Here is a 16,516-nt window from a genome sequence, read left to right as displayed (position 1 = left end):
AGTCTGCGGCCCCCCGGCTATCTGGGCACCTGCGCCCTCGCCCGGCCCCGCCTTCCCGCCGTGGCCACGCGCCCCTCGCCAGCAGAGAGCTGCCTTCGAGCCCCAGGCCCCGGCCAGGACTGGCAGGACCGGCCCCGACCCCCGGCCCTCAGCCCAACCTCCCGGCCGAGCGCCCGCCAGCCCCCGCTGCCAGGGGGCGCTGCAGGCACCGCGGGCCCCTAACCTTCTAGCCTCCCGCCGCGCTGTTTTGCTTCCGGTAACTCCGGAAGTCGGGCCTCTGAAAGCTATGAGATCTGCTTCCGGTTCCGGGTGACCGTGGCTGCGACGGGCAACCCGCCGCGACGGGTCGGAGGTGAGTGTGCTGCAGCGCTGGGTGCTTAGCTCTGGGGCTCCCCGGTTTCTGCGCCCAGCCGTCCGTGCCGCCTGCTGCGGCCTGGCTGAGCCCCTCCCGGCGGGTCGGAGTCAGGCCGTGCAGACACCGCCGAGCCGCCTGCCCGGCAGGCTCGCGCGTCCTCGGGCCCCAGGCGCCTGCGGTAAGGGGAGCGAATGAGTGAATGGATGACTTCGTGCTGACCACCTCTTCAGGTGACACGTCAGCAGCTGGATACGCGAGGGGAAGGGGCAGGATGAACCGGGCCAAGCCCACCACCGTCCGGAGGCCCAGCGCCGCGGCCAAGCCTTCAGGTGCGTCGCTTCTCCTTGTTCGTGCGCTGGGGGTCCTCGGGGTTTCTTGACTGCTGGAGCCTGCCTTGCGGCTTAGTTGTTCAGCAGCAAAGGCCGTTTCCAGGAATTAGGTTTGGAGAAACAGCCCTCAGTCCTAAGCGGCTCTAGAGTCCCTGGGGGAGTTGGGACAGTTGCGATTGCAGTTGGGACAATTTTATCTGGCTTCAGACTGAGCATCGGAGGCAGCAGACAGTAGTGGGAGGACCCTCCTGTGCCAGGAGGCAGGAGGCAGCACGATATAGTGGTTAGAAGCACGGACTCTGGAGCCAGACTGCCTCAGTTCAAAGCCTGGCTTTGCTATCCACGTGCTTGGGCATGTAACCGACAGATGTCTCTGTAAAGTGAGAATAATAGTACCTATCTCAGAAACTTGTTGAGGACTAAGCAAACTAGCATATGTCAGTTGGAGACGGCCTGGTTCTTAGCAAGCACTGTTGAACTGTCAGCTATAACATGTCAACATTCTCCCAGTCCCAGCTCTGCTGTTGACTTGCTGAGTAACCTCAGGCCTATTTCTTGCCTCCTCTGACCCTTGTTTAATCCCGTCTGAAATAACGGGACAGTGGGGTCAGTTTTTTTCCACCTTGGGTGTTGCAAATATGCTACGTTTTTCTCTCCCTTCTCTGCAGGGCACCCTCCGCCAGGAGACTTCATTGCCCTGGGCTCCAAGGGTCAGGCCAATGAGTCGAAAACGGCGTCCACCTTGCTAAAACCAGCTCCTTCCGGCCTGCCTTCGGAGCGCAAGCGGGATGCTGCAGCTGCTTTGTCTGGTGCCTCAGCTCTGACCGGCCTCACCAAACGCCCCAAACTCTCCTCCACACCCCCTCTGAGTGCCCTGGGACGTCTGGCTGAGGCTGCAGTGGCAGAAAAACGAGCCATTTCTCCCTCAATTAAAGAACCATCTGTGGTGCCAATTGAAGGTAAAGTCAGTCGGTGGGCTTCCCCAGAGAATGTCTCCCACACACTGTCAGTCCACTAGGTGTTCAGGAAAGGTACTACTTTCAGGCCTCATGCCATCTGGATGGCATAGGTCCTTTGGGATAAAGGGTGTCTGTAAATTTGTTCTCATGTGGGTGCCTTTACTCCACTTGCACTTCTGAATTCTGGACTGCCCGTGGCCATCCTGTGAGAACTGGTTCACTCTCTTGTGCACCCTATGTGTCTGTTGAGCCTTTGTGACAGGTGCTTTTCTGAGCTCTGGTGGCGAGAAGGATAATAAGGATGTGGAGGCATCCTTATTCTCAAGGTTGTGTATTATGGTGTTTTTCTGAACCTGAGAGGTGATTTACACTGTGTTTATCCTTTTTTCCTAGTTATTAGCAGTGAAGAGTTTATTCCCTCCTTTTCTCAGTCGAAAGACAGCAAAGTCATCAAAGGGAAATCTAAGCTTCATCTGTGATCCTGTCGCTCACACAAATCGTTTTAATTTGGCATCCGGCCTTGCTTTTCTACAGCATATTGCCAGTGATAATTTTTTTTTTTTTTTGAGACAGCATCTCACTCTGTTGCCCTGGCTAGAGTGCCATGGCGTCAGCCTAGCTCACAGCAACCTCAAACTCCTGGGCTCAAGCAATCCTTCTGCCTCAGCCTTCCGAGTAGCTGGGACTACAGGCATGGGCCACCATGCCTGGCTAATTTTTTCTGTGTATATATATATTTTTGAGACAGAGTCTCACTTTGTTGCCCAGGCTAGAGTGAGTGCCACAGCATCAACCTAGCTCACAGCAACTTCAAACTCCTGGGCTTAAGTGATCCTACTGCCTCAGCCTCCCGAGAGTAGCTGGGATTAGAGGCATGCGCCTCCATGCCCGGCTAATTTTTCGTATATAAATTTTTAGTTGGTTGATTAATTTCTTTCTATTTTTGGTAGAGACGGGGTCTCGCTCAGGCTGGTTTCGAACTCCTAACTCAAGCAATCTGCCTGCCTCGGCCTCCCAGAGTGCTAGGATTTCTGTATGTTTTTAGTTGGCCAATTAATTTCTTTCTATTTTTAGTAGAGACGGGGTCTCGCTCTTGCTCAGGTTGGTTTCGAACTCCTGACCTTGAGCAATCCACCTGCCTCGGCCTCCAGAGTACTAGGATTACAGGCGTGAGCCACTGCGCCCGGCCTGCCAGTGATCATTTTTAATGGCTCATTGATAGCTATAGAGGAGACCTGTGTATTAAATCAATTCAGTTGTTGAACATATAGGGCAAACCTTCTCTGTATGTTTTTTGTATCTGTCAGAGCTTACTTTAGGGTCATTTGTTTGTAGGAGTCGAAAAGATCAAGCATTCTGATGACTTTGGTAATGATTTATCTGTTAAAGTTGGGCTGCCATTTGTTGCTGAGTCTTGTTATATGCAAAGTGGAGGCTGCATGGCCTGTGGCCTTTGCCTTCAGGGAGCTCAGAGACTCTAAGGGAAAGACTCACGGAGGGATCAGCTTAGCGTAATGCAAGCCTGGGAATGAGTCCGGTGAAGACTTTAGAAATGGGGTTCTCTGACTGCCCTGAGAGGGAGGAGGATTATCAGGGAATCACACTGTGAGATTGGGCCTGGAAGCATGGATACAAATTTGACAGGCAGGAAAGGACGTTGCTGTGCCTAGCAGGAAGTGGAACAGTACTAGGTAACGAAGGCTAGGTCTGGGTGGGCAGCACCCAGTGGTGAGAACCGAGGCTGGGCATTGTGGACAGTGTACGTGCTCAGTTCCGTTGGCAGCAGGAACCTGGGGACAGACGGAGCAGGATGACATGGTGTGGCAGTGCTTTGGGACATGAGTCCGCAGCAGCTGCCCCAGACTCCCTGCGTGGGGTCCTCACCTGGGCTGCAAGTGCTGGTGAAGATTGAAAGTCATTACAGGGCCGAACGGCCTGACTCATCGGTGCTTCTCTGATTTGCTAGCTACACTTTATTATTTTCTTTAGCGTCACCTTCCATAAAGGGTGGTTTTGAAGATTAACTGAGGTATAGTTATGAAAAGCATATTTTTAATGATAAAGTACTTTATGATACTAGATATTTTTAGTAAAATAGAGAGAAAGCTATGTCCAGCTGTTTCTGGTGTCTATATTTGGAATCCCTCTGTGACTGCCCACTCACCTGTCCTGCCTGCTGTGTCTACAGTGCCAGTAAATACTATTGAGCCCTGTCCTTGGTGCAGTTAATTTAGAAATCAGTCAAAGCACCTCCGTCCGTAAGTTTGTATATTTAAAAACCCAACCCTAAAAATCTCTTGGGTAAAGGAAGAAATCACAACGAAAGCTGGAAAAATAGCTGCAACTGAACAGTGGGAAACACCACATTAAAAAAGCTGTGATGGACCCAAAGCTTCCAAGAGGGACATTGGAAGACGCAGGTGCTTGTTGGGAAGGAAGGTTGCCGAGCCCAGTGCTCAGCGAAAGGGGTGTGAAAGCACACAGTGGAAAGGAGGAGGTGCTGGATGTGGGCAGGAGGTAGGGCGTGGAGAAGAGAGGGCCGCTCTTAAGGCAGAGAGGCCTGTGGCAGGGCAGATCGGTGGGGGGGGGAGAGAGAGAAGGCACAATGAGCAGTGTCAGACAACCAGAGGTGGAGAAAAAAGAGAAAAGTGAGGCTACAAATTGGTCAATTTGCAGAAAAATTTGTGTCTTGTAAATAGGCAACTTCCAGGGTAGCCATGTGGGATGCAGGGGGGGAGAGGGCTGGAGTGACGGCTAGGCCAGCACCCCAAAGCTGTGGTGTGCAGCCTGTCTCGAGGGAGCATCTCTGCCCTGCGCCCCTCAGCTACTGCCGCTGTCCCTCATGTGGGAAGCTGGTCTGCTGTTGGGCCTGACTCTGAGGCTCCCCTTCTGGGTTTCTGCTGGTCGGTTTTTCTGGTGTCCCCATGGCCTTTGGGTGACCTCCACTCTTGACTCTAACTGGACCCTCCTGCTTCGCCCAGTCCTGCCCACAGTGTTGTTGGACGAGATAGAGGCTGCCGAGCTCGAGGGGAATGACGACAGGATCGAGGGGGTGCTGTGCGGGGCTGTGAAGCAGCTGAAGGTCACCCGGGCCAAGCCGGACAGCACCCTGTACCTGAGCCTCATGTACCTGGCCAAGATCAAGCCCAATATCTTCGCCACAGAGGGCGTCATTGAGGTGGGAGTGGGCGTCCATTCCTCTGTGTGGGGGCAGGCATGCCAGGTGCTTGGCTGTCGTCTCTCCTCACATTCTCTCTCTCAGCTTTGCCTTCGCATGCAGGTCTGCGTGCAGGTGAGGCCCTCGGGTGACACATGCCCTCTCTTGCAGGCTCTGTGTAGCCTCCTCCGGCGAGATGCCTCCATCAACTTCAAGGCCAAGGGGAACAGCCTGGTGTCTGTGCTGGCCTGTAACCTCCTCATGGCTGCATACGAGGAGGATGAAAACTGGCCTGAGATCTTTGTCAAGGTGAGGTGCTTCTCCGTAGGGCTCCCGAGGTCGCTGACCCTGAGGTGGAGAGAGCAGAGTGCCACAGGGGAGGGTGGCCACTGGAGACCTCAGCAGGAAAGAGGCAAACAGAGTGTGTTCTCCCCAGAGGGGGTACCTGATAGCCTCGGGGTGTCATGTCATTGTCCCTCCTGCACTGAGAAGTTGGGGATGGCTTCCTGGTCACCTGCCCAACTGGGCAGCAAGTGGGCATTTGGGGACATGCTTGAGCAGTCAGGGGCAGGCAGGACAGCACATCCAGCCACTGGCCTGAGCTGTGCCTCTCCATGCAGGTGTACATTGAAGACTCGCTGGGGGAGCGGGTCTGGGTGGACAGCCTGCACTGCAGGACCTTTGTGGACAACATCCAGACAGCGTTTAACACCAAGATGCCCCCCAAGAGCATGCTCCTACAGGGGGAGGTGGGACGCAGTGGTGGGGACCTCAGCTCTGGTAAGAGACAACCAGGGGCTGGGCTGGGCCTGGGATTGTGGCATCCAGCCCAAGGGGTGGGGCTCAGGTCACCTCCCTCCATGGAGCCTGGGTTTGGGAGGTAGGTGCTGGCAGGAGGGGGCGGGAAGAACACTCCTTGGGGCCCTCTTGTGGTCTGTGCAGGGAGCAGCCCGCACCCCTCACTCACAGAGGAGGAAGATAGCCAGTCGGAGCTGCTGATTGCTGAGGAGAAGCTGAGCCCCGAGCAGGAGGGCCAGCTCATGCCCAGGTAGGTGTGCTGTGTAGTCCCAGCCTCTCGGGGTGTGGCGGGGAGGCAGGCGGGGTGGGGCGCCTGGAGGACAGCCTTCCTCCCTTCCTTCCTTCCCCCCTCTGGCCTAGGTACGATGACCTGGCAGAGAGCGTGGAAGAGTATGTTCTTGACATGCTCCGAGACCAGCTCAACCGCCGTCAGCCCATCGACAACGTCTCCAGGAACCTCCTGCGGCTTCTCACTTCCACCTGTGGCTACAAGGAGGTGCGGCTGATGACTGTGCAGAAGCTGGAGATGTGGCTGCAGAACCCCAAGGTGAGTGTGGCGGGAGGCACCCTCCAGAGCGGGCCGCACAGGTGCCACCACCTGCTGGGTCCTGCGGCCTCGAGATAGATAGATTCTCTGGCTTCCCTGCAGCTGACCAGGCCAGCCCAGGACCTGCTGATGTCTGTCTGCATGAACTGCAACACGCACGGTTCTGAGGACATGGACGTTATCTCCCACCTGATCAAAATTCGCCTCAAGCCCAAAGTTCTCCTCAACCACTACATGCTCTGTGTCAGGTACACCGCAGGCAGGAGCCGGTGGGCGGCGGGGTGGGTCCCTTGCCCTCTATACCCCCTGCCCACTATCCACTCGCTTGGCTCTTTGCTCCAGGGAACTGCTGAATGCTCACAAGGACAACCTGGGCACCACCATCAAGTTTGTGATTTTCAATGAACTTTCCAACGCCCGGAACCCAAACAACATGCAGATCCTGTACACCGTGCTGCAGCACAGCTCAGAGCTGGCGCCTAAGGTGAGGCCTCCTGGGCGCTGGCAGTTCTGCTGTGCAGCAGGTGCTCCCTGGGAGCGTGGCACAGCTTGGTGTGTGGGACCAGGCAGTCCCCTGTCTTGGGACCTCAAGCCTGACTGCTCCTCTCTACACTAGGCAGGGGCTCCTGCTGGGGGGCATGTGGCATCGCCTGTCACCCTGGGTGTCTAGGTGGAGCCAGGTGGTTTGGTGGTGCTGCTGGAAGAGTGTTCTGCCTCCCGGGGTCTGCAGGGGGTGAGGGCGCCTGAAACTACCTGGAGTTTGACTTTCAGCTAGTTCCAGAGTTGGAACTGGTCTTTCTTGCAAACTGAAACTTATGTCCGGGAGGGAGCAGTCCCAAGCCTTAAAAAGCCACCAGTTTCCCAGCTGAGAGCCAGTCCCACCTTCCTGAGCAGTGGTTTTCCCCCTACCCTCCGGGCACTGGCCTTTTTGGGTCCTGGCTGTAGGGGCTGCCGGCCAGGGGCTGCTGACCTGCTGGGTTGGATTTTGGAGTCTCTTTTGCAGGGAAAACCTCTCACATTATGGACACATTAGGCTTCTTTTGGGCTCAGTTGTGTGTAAGACATCAAGGTGGGCTTAGTGCCAGTTCTGACGACCAGGTCTGTCAACTTTGCAGCAGCAGTTTAAGACAAGTGCTGGATCATTGAAGCTCTTGGGTTTCTGTTGTTCAGTTTGAGGTTCAGGGTGGGGCTGAGATCGCATGTTCATCTGTGGCTGTGCTGCCTAGCACTCAGCACCCCGCGTCTCATCCAGCATGGACTAGCTCCCCTGTGCTAGTTGCCAAGGTTGTTAAAGAAGATGTAGCCCCTGCTCTTGGGGAGTTCTCAGCTAGGGCGAAGGCAGCTGTCACCTCAGGACAAGTCCCTCTGTGAGATGCTGTGCTGCCTTCGCATGCCGACCTGCCTGGCTGTGTGCAGGAAGGCAGGTGGGCACGTTCTGGAGCAGGGCTGGGACGGAAGGGCCCTGGTGGGAAGGACACGACTCACAGCCGCCCTTGTGGCCTCTCTCTGCCCCAGTTCCTAGCCATGGTGTTCCAGGACCTGCTGACCAACAAGGACGATTACCTCCGGGCCTCTCGGGCTCTGCTCCGTGAAATCATCAAGCAGACTAAGCATGAGATCAACTTCCAGGCCTTCTGCCTCGGGCTCATGCAGGAGCGCAAGGAGCCCCAGTACCTGGACATGGAGTTCAAGGTGCCTCGGTTACCTCTCTGTGCTGTGGGTGTCATGGCCTTGCAGCCTGATGGGCTGGAGTGCTGTTTTCTCACTGCAGGTCCCACGAGCAGCTGTCCCCAGTCGTGGATCTGCCCATGCCCCCTGCCCTGTTTGTGCTCTGCTGGGGGGCGGGTGCAGGGAGGAGTGAGGGCCACTTGCTGTTGTATGTCCCAGAAGGAAGTATAGGCTACATCTTGGGGGAGGGGCTTACAAAGTACAAGGGCATTGGTACCCCCAGGCTGGACATGGACAGAACTGCAGCCTCGGGGCTGGGGGTGGTATGAGCAGGGAGGCGGGGCAAGGCAGGGTCTGCCCGGGCCAGGTTTGAGAGAGTACATGAGTGATGCACTGCAGGGGCCCTCTGGTGTGCGGCCAACCTACGGGGTGGTCCACTCTTTGGGACAGGAGCTTTGTCTAGCTCTCTGGGCCCAGCCTCTCTCCAGGGACTTGACTAGGGCCTTGCTGCCCACTGCTCTTGGGCTGCAAGACCTCCTGCTGGAGCCCCCTCCTGCCACAGTAGTACCTGGGGTGTTTGGATCCCTGCTTGTGCCTGTACGCATGGAGTGAAGCTCTTAGGTGCAGGCCCTCCCAGAACTCAAACCCCACTCTTCCTGTGCTTGCAGGAGCGGTTTGTGGTTCACATAACAGACGTGCTGGCCGTGTCCATGATGCTGGGCATCACGGCTCAGGTGAAGGAGGCCGGCATTGCCTGGGACAAGGGAGAGAAGCGGAGTAAGGACGTGAGGATCTCCGGTCAGGCGGGGTCCAGGCTGGTGGCAGGCAGCACTCTTGTGGCTGCAGGCTGTCCCCTAAGCAGCCTGGGAGGGGGTGGTCCCACAGTGCAGCCACTCAAGGGGACTAATGGGACTCCTTGCAGCTGTTGTGTTACTGCCCATCTGGACACCAGCTCCAGCTCAGGGCCTGTTCGCTGTGTGCGTCATTTGCACACTCGAGATCTGATGTCCACTGTGGAGGCATTTCAGCCAAGGGCAGGAGGGAGAGACGGGAACAGGGGGTCTTTAAGTCAGCCCAGCTTGTTTCATTATTAATCCTGCTGGAAGGTTTGGCCGCAGAGGCCTTATAAGCATTGGGGTGGTGTGAAATTGTCTGAACTCGAGGATCCGGTTACCCATGCTTTCCTGGGCCCTCGCCAGGGTTGCCAGATGCTCCCTGGAGTGTTATTCCAACCAAGGCAGCTTCCACCCGTGTGACCTGTAGGTGGTCTGGAAGCTGGGGTGCCCTGAGTCACTGCCTTGTAACATTCAGTCTCTATCCTAGTGCTGGCCTCGAATGGCAGTAGCTGGTCCGTTGAACAGACCAGCCATTAAACCTGCTTGTCTATTTTAGACCTTGAGGTGCTGCGCTCGTTCCAGAACCAGATTGCTGCTATCCAGCGGGATGCTGTCTGGTGGCTTCACACCGTCGTCCCTTCTATCAGCAAGCTCGCCCCCAAGGACTACGTGCACTGGTAGGGACAGCTGTGATGGCCCCGCCCTGGCCTCTGCCTGAGCTTCTGCCCACTGGCTTGGGACACGCAAGGGCTCCACACAGGAACCTGTAGCATCTGGCCGAGACAGTGGCAGTGGACACAGGTGTCCTGTGTGTGCTGGGCTCTCACGTGGGCCTCTGCCCCAGGGGTGGGTGGGGCCTGTCTGGTGGGAGCCGAGGTTGTCCTGCGGTGATTTTGTGAGCAGCGTCCAGTGGTTGCCAGCCTGACCTCACAGGTGGTTGTGGTGGGTTCTCTGGTGGGTTCTGTGAGGAGGTGCCGTGCTGAGCAGTCAGCAGCTCCTGCCTGCGAGCACGTTCCCATCGACAGCTTTTGCCTGAGTCAGGCCCATGAGAGACGAGGATCCCTTTCCTGGAACTGATGGGGTGGAGCGGGTCCCCAAGTACCAGCGTCCTGACTGGTGGGTCTTCTCTGCCCCACAGCCTCCACAAGGTGCTGTTCACAGAGCAGCCGGAGACGTACTACAAGTGGGACAACTGGCCGCCTGAGAGTGACCGCAAGTGAGTGAGCCTGCGGGCCAGGGCTCCTGTGTGCTCAGAACCATCTGCCGCAGAAAGATCCTGTTAGGATCTGGGGCAAGCTCTGTGTTCTTAGCGGCCACCATCCCATCCCTCCTCGTGGCCCTGGGTGCTGCTCTTCTCCCAAGTTGGTGTCTCCAAAGTCATCTTCACTCCCAGGGATGCAGCCACGTCTATGTCCACCTGACTCCCACACCCACCTCACCCTCACACACCTCCACACACCGCCTGCCCCTCCTTGCTGCTCAACAGCTGCGCACTCTGTCCTTCCTCACCCAAGTGTTCTAGAACCACGCTGCCCTCGGCCCTCCTAGGCTCCATTTCCAGGCTGTCTGCCTTGGACGCTTCTGTTCGTGCTGGGGGGCTATGTGTGGTCTCTCTCTGCCCACCCGGCTCTGAGCTCTTCCGGGGCGAGAGTGTCTCAGTGTTCTGAGCTCTTCCAGGGCGAGAGTGTCTCAGTGTTCTCTGTGGGATAGCAGAGCCTCTCCCTTGTTATCAGTAGGAATAAGTGACCACGCATGTGACTGCTAAGGCCACAAAAAGGTCGGGTAGCTTCCCACTCCACGATGAGATGTGGGTGGGTGGACGGCCCCTCCTCCGCTGGCTGTGGTGCTTGGCTGCAGGGAGTCTGGCCCTTGTCCTCGGCCCCACGCAGGGGTCCTGCAGGCTTGAAGGGGCCCCTACCAAGTCACTCTTCCCTCCACTGCCCACAGCTTCTTCCTGCGCCTCTGCTCGGAGGTGCCCATCCTGGAGGACACCCTGATGCGTATCCTGGTCATCGGGCTGTCCCGGGAGCTGCCACTGGGCCCTGCAGATGCCATGGAACTTGCTGACCACCTGGTGAAGCGAGCCGCGGCTGTGCAGGCAGATGGTGAGGGTCCCTTGGGGCTCCGCTGTGGGCTTTGTCTGGACCCCTCTGGGTGACAGTCCCATGCTAGCCTCTGCTCCCTCAAGCCTGCAGAAGCTGTCTGGGTGCTGGGGCCACAGCAGTGTCTACCTCCCCTCGAGGAAACTGTGTTTCAGCTGAGGCTCGTGCCCCTCTACTCAGCCATAAATGGGCAGTTCCCTGGGAGGCTCAGGCCCTGGTACTGAGTACTCAGAAGTGTGCTTGTGTCTTTGGCAACCATGTAGTCCTTGCAGCATTCTGGGATTTGCCCTGGAATTTGCACTCCTCAGCGCAATTGATTGAACCATGGCATAAGCCTTTGTCTCCCTCCTTTCTTCTCCTTTCCTTTAAGGTGCTCTGAAATCTGGCACTGTCACCAGGCTCTGAAGCCTTCTGTGAGAGCCAAGGGCTTACTAGTTCCTGCCCTGGTATTGCCCTGTGTCCTCACCTCTGCTCCCCACGCCCCATCCTGCCTTCTGTTGCCACCCCAGCCAGGACTTGTGCTGCTCTAGCAAGGCCCTGTCTTCTCCATCTCCAATACCCCAAGGCCAGACCCTGTGCCTTGGCTGTCCAGGAGTGGTTGTGAATGCTGGGGTGTGTGTGACTCTTGGTTCTAGATGTGGAAGTGCTAAAGGTGGAGAGAATCCAGCTGATCGACGCAGTGTTGAACCTGTGCACCTACCACCATCCCGAGAACATCCAGCTCCCGCCCGGGTAAGACCTGTGTGCCCTCAGCCTGGGGGGTCAGGCACCCCTGCAGTCCCCATAGCACCCCCTGTGGCCAGGCTGCAGCCACCTGCTCCCCATCGGGGGCCTGCCCTTCCCCCTGGCTCCCTGAGGGGTGAGCTCTTGGTGAGCTATTTTCAGAGGCCTATGAGACTAAAGTGGGCATTGAATGACACACAGCCTCTGTTTCCCCACTGTTGCCTGGTGTGAGTGATTCACTTCCCTGTTATCTTCTCTTTGGTGTCTCCAACTCATTTGTATTTTTTCCCTTTATTTATTAATGTGCCTGCTTTATATTTTACACAGCAATAAGTTTATGCTCTATTTTTTAACAGCTTTATTGAGATATAACTCATGTATATTTCACCTATCCAAAGTGTACAATTCAGTGTTTTTTACTATATTCACAGGATGTACAATCTTCACTATAATTTTAGAACTTTTTGTCCCCTAAAAGTGTCCCCGTACCCACCCATTAGTTGTCACTCCCCATCTCCCCACTACTCCATGCCCCCCACCCTCAGCAGCCCCTAATCTGCTTTAGTTTCTGTGGACATTTTATGTAAATGCATCATACAGTATGTGGTCTTTGTGGCTGGCTTCCTTCTCTGAGCACAGTGTTTTCAGGGCATCATGTTATAGCAGGTATTGGTGCTTCATTCTTTTCTGTGGCTGAATAACTAACATTCCACTGTATGGCTAGACCTCATTGCATAGCTTGCTTCATCCACTTACCAGCTGGTAGAGGTTGCATAGTGTCCACTGTTTGGCTGTTTTGAACAGTGCTACTGTGCACGTGTGTGTACAAGTCTGTGGACATGTGATTTCAGTTTTCTTGAGTGGATGGGTGACCAGGAGCGAAATTGCTGGGTTATGTTTAGCTGTTTGAGGAACCATGAAACTTTTCTGCATCAGCTGCTTCATCTTATATTCCAGTTTCTCTATGTTGTCACCAATACTTACCGCCCATTTTTCTTGTTGTAGTCATCCAGGTGGTTGTGAGGTGGTATATCACATTTCAGTTTTGGTTTGCATTTTTCTAATCATTGATGATATTAAATACCTGTTTGTGTACTGATTGGCATTTATCTCCCTTAGAGAAATGTGTATTCAGGTTCTTTGCTGAGATTTTTTTTTTAATTTTTTATTTTTTTAAGAGGCAGAGTCTCACTGTATCGTGCAGGCTGGACTACAGTGGCGTCATCATAGCTCACCGCAACCTTGAGCTTCTGGGCTCAAGGGATCCTCCTGCCTCAGCCTCCTGAGTAGCTAGGACTACAGGCACCATCACACCCAGCTAATTTTTCTATTCTTAGGAGAGACAGGGTCTCAGTCTTGCTCAGGCTGGTCTCAAGCTCCTGAGCTCAAGTGATATTCCTGTCTTGGCCTCCCAGAATGCTGGGATTATAGGTGTGAGCCACCGTGCCCAGCCAATGCTTTGCAATTATTTTTACCCATTTTATGGGTTGTCTTTTCACTTTCTTAATAGTGTCTTTTGACACAAAAGTTCTAAATTTTGATGAAGCCCAATTTGTCTTTTGGGGAGGGGGGTTTCTGTGCTTTTGTGTCATATCTGAGAAACCATTGCCTAATCCAGGGTCACAAAGATTTAATCTTATTATTTTCTTCCAAGGGTTTTAAAGCCTCAGCTCTTGCATTTAAGTCGTTACTCCATTTTGAGTTAGATTTACTTACAGTGTGAGGCAGAGGTCCAACTTCATTCTTTTATGTGGGGATGTCTAGTTGTCCCAGCATTATTTGTTGAAAGCCTGCTCTTTCTCATTAAATGATTTTGGCACTTGATCAGAAATCACACACGTGGGTGTTTGTGAGTTCCCGACTCTTCCGTTGACTCTCTTCCGTGGTCTGATGAAGTCCAGCTTATCTTTTTGTTGCTGTTGTGGCCTGTGCATTGCCTACCCACGCTCATGAAGGTTTAGTCCTGTTTTTGCCTATGAATTTTATAGTTTTAGCTCTTAATGTTTAGATCTACTATCCATTTCATACACGGTGTTTGTGGGACCCAACTTCATGTTTTGCGTGATGATGTCCAGTTGTCCCAGCACCGTTGTTGAAAACACCATTCCTTCTCCATTGAATGGTCTTGGCACCTTGTCAGTAATCAATTGAGCATAAATGTGAGGTTTTGTTTCTGAACTCTCAGTTCTGTTCCATGAGTCTGTGCGTCTGTTTTTATGCCTACACTGTCTTCATTACTATAACTTTGTGTTAAGTTTTGAAATTGAGTGTGAGTCTTCCAACTTTGTTTTTTTAAGATTGTCTTGGCCATTCTGAGTTCTTGCACTAACATGTGGATTTTAGGGTCAGTTCATCAATTTCTGCAAAAAAGCCAGCTGGGATTTTGTAGGGATTACATTGCTGCTGTGTTTATGATACAGATCTCAACTCGCTCTCATAGGTTGTATTTCCATTTGTCTAGAGCTGTAGTTTCTTTCATGCAGTTTTCATTGTAGAAGTCTTGAAATTCTCTTGTTCAGTTTATACCTGAGCATCATGTTCTCCACGATGCTGCTGCTGGCAAGTTTTCTGCATTTCTTTCATGTGTTGCTGGTGCTTGCTCTGCCTTCCGGTGGGGTCTCTTCCACTCAACGGCAGACACACTGCTACAGGTTGTCTCACCTCACTGCGTTCTTTCTAGAGGCTGTAATCTTTCACCACCTGAAAGGACTGTGCTTTAATGATGATTATATTATATGTGACGTTTTAAATGCTATTATAATTGCACATTGATGGATACCAAAGTTGTTTCTTGTTTGTTGATGTAAAGAATAAGAATGGTGACTAACATTTATTGAGCATTTATTACTTTACCAATGTTCAAAGTGTATAGATGGGAAATTGTGCCTGGGCAGGTGTTGCTGCAGGACAGTGCTGGGGGCGGGGGAAGGGGCAGGGGGCTTTGAGGCACTAGTGTGGACAATGCGGTCATTAAGCAGGTGCCGCCTGACTCCTTGCCTCTCAGGTATCAGCCCCCGAACCTTGCCATCTCTACCCTGTACTGGAAGGCCTGGCCGCTCCTGCTCGTCGTCGCTGCCTTCAACCCCGAGAACATCGGTGAGCACTTCTGGCCAGCTCATAGGCGTGTGGCGCGCGTTGATGCTTTCCTTTTGGGGCAGCTTGTTCATCAGGACTTGGGATCCAGCCCAGCTGGGGACTGATGAGGACATGGGTGAGGGTGGGGTCTCGCCTGGTGCCTGTGGGGTAGCCCAGCCAGATCCTCTGCTCTTGCCTTGTCTCCTAGGCCTGGCTGCCTGGGAGGAGTACCCGACCCTCAAGATGCTCATGGAAATGGTGATGACCAAGTGAGTCTATATGTCTTCTCGGTAGGACCAGGGGCAGGGTGCGGGAAGGGCGGGGCCAGGTCTTATTTATGCTCATCCCTGGTTTGGGTTTACCTGTGGACTGGAGGTTCTGGATCTGAGTCTGTCACATTTTGGTGTTTTCTTCCCGCTCTGGGGGTTGGGGGGTATGGATTGAGGTACCATGGAAGCCCACGGGAGGCCTGCAGGTCCACCACCTGCCCGGCAGCACTCTTGCCACTGGAGTGGGACGGCACAGGCTGGTAGATGTTGTGACACTGGGAGGATGTGGTGAAAGAATTGGGAGCCAGGGGTGACGCAGAACCTCATGGGGCAGTAAAAGGGGCCATCTGGGCTTTACCAGGACCCCTTCTTGGGGCCGGCAGCAGGTGAGCTTCACCAGTCTGTTCTATGCAGACAGGGGCTGTTGTGACTGCAGCTCGCTGTGAGCTTCGGCCTAGTGTTTTTGTGCCCAGACAGGGTGAGGGCGCGATGTGCTCTGGGGACAGTTGTCTAGTCCAGCCAGTGAGGGTATTTCCCAGAGGGCGGCGGCCAGGATAGAGCAGAGCCTAAAGCCGTGGCACATGGGAACCTAATGTGTGTGTAGCTGTGGCGTGTGGGGACCTACCCTGTGCTTGGTTGTGGTGTTGTGACTGGACCTGTCTGTGGCCTAAGGCCAGGAGACACAGCTGCTTCCTTCACGTCTCCCAAGGGCTGTCATATGGCTGAAGGAGCATGCTGACTTTGTGGGACCTTAGGGACAGAACCCAGATGAGGGACAGCATAGGGAGACAGATTCTGGAATGTATGAAAAGAGATTGACTGTTATCGCATCCCAGAAAGTCACCTATGCCTTTGGGCACAGCAAGTCCCTGCCCCTGGAGGACCCCTAGGGTAGGTGGAGGCCTGCCTGGGTCCATTGCAATAAGCAGGGCTCCCAGCACGAGTGGTGTGGAAGAGGTGGCATCCTGGGAAGAGGCTCTGGGGCTCTGACGCTAGCTGGACTGGTCCTGACGAGGGCTGTCACGTCCTGTGGGAGAGTGAATAGTTGGGCTGGGTTCTTCAGAGAATGCTGAGGCAGCTTCTCTGCTAGGTCTCAGCTTTGACAAGCTTTGGGGATGGCCCTACCAGGACACCCCCGATGCTCCTGGCTCCTGACAGCTTATGCTGTGGGCCAGGCAGCCACAGCAGCAGCGTTGTTATGCGTTTTGACCCTGTTTGACCTTGAGTGCCGTCTGATAGGAGCAAGCCTTTGACATGGGCAGGTAACAAGTCCTCCCTGTCTGGCCCAGCAATTACTCTTATCCCCCGTGCACCCTGACGGACGAGGAGACCCGAACAGAGATGATTAATCGGGAACTGCAGATCTCTCAGCGGGAGAAGCAGGAGATCCTGGCCTTCGAGGGGCACCTGGCAGCTGCGTCCACCAAGCAGACCATCACCGAGAGCAGCAGCCTCCTCCTGTCCCAGCTCACCAGCCTAGACCCCCAGTATGCACCGCCGTGCCCACACACAGCCCGACTTGGGGTTGGCAGGGGGTTGATGTGGGTAGGACAGGGCCCAGAGGAGGATGTGGGGCTGACTCTAAGATGCCTGCCCCACCTGGTCCCCAAGTCACTGGCTTAGTCCTATGGGGAGCCAGGCCCTGGTGCAGTTGAGGTCAGGACATGTCCTCAGTCACAGGAAGTGCTTCCTCGGCTG

At 54.6% G+C, this 16,516-nt stretch overlaps 1 protein-coding gene across 2 annotated transcripts in view; it reads left to right on the top strand.

Annotated features, from left to right (window-relative positions):
- Positions 1–276: 276 nt before the first annotated feature.
- The window catches only part of INTS1 (integrator complex subunit 1), a 32,741-nt gene continuing 16,501 nt past the window's right edge, over positions 277–16,516 (top strand). The window contains exons 1-19 of one of the 2 annotated variants that reach the window (XM_012759304.3): positions 277–352; positions 586–684; positions 1,353–1,643; positions 4,625–4,821; positions 4,972–5,109; positions 5,421–5,580; positions 5,743–5,848; positions 5,959–6,145; positions 6,248–6,393; positions 6,488–6,629; positions 7,661–7,837; positions 8,482–8,590; positions 9,206–9,326; positions 9,788–9,865; positions 10,597–10,754; positions 11,387–11,483; positions 14,479–14,570; positions 14,758–14,818; positions 16,108–16,305. In XM_012759304.3, coding sequence (XP_012614758.1) covers positions 627–684; positions 1,353–1,643; positions 4,625–4,821; positions 4,972–5,109; positions 5,421–5,580; positions 5,743–5,848; positions 5,959–6,145; positions 6,248–6,393; positions 6,488–6,629; positions 7,661–7,837; positions 8,482–8,590; positions 9,206–9,326; positions 9,788–9,865; positions 10,597–10,754; positions 11,387–11,483; positions 14,479–14,570; positions 14,758–14,818; positions 16,108–16,305 — 2,516 coding nt within the window. In that variant the 5' untranslated portion in view covers positions 277–352; positions 586–626. Of the gene's footprint in view, positions 353–443; positions 685–1,352; positions 1,644–4,624; positions 4,822–4,971; positions 5,110–5,420; positions 5,581–5,742; positions 5,849–5,958; positions 6,146–6,247; positions 6,394–6,487; positions 6,630–7,660; positions 7,838–8,481; positions 8,591–9,205; positions 9,327–9,787; positions 9,866–10,596; positions 10,755–11,386; positions 11,484–14,478; positions 14,571–14,757; positions 14,819–16,107; positions 16,306–16,516 lie in introns of those variants that run through there. The other variant, XM_075995234.1, reaches the window with a different exon arrangement.

Source organism: Microcebus murinus, chromosome 19, assembly GCF_040939455.1.
Source record: "Microcebus murinus isolate Inina chromosome 19, M.murinus_Inina_mat1.0, whole genome shotgun sequence".
Lineage (NCBI taxonomy): Eukaryota > Metazoa > Chordata > Mammalia > Primates > Cheirogaleidae > Microcebus > Microcebus murinus.
The sequence above is the reverse complement of the archived record's forward strand: the minus strand, read 5'-3'. Positions and strand labels throughout refer to the sequence as shown.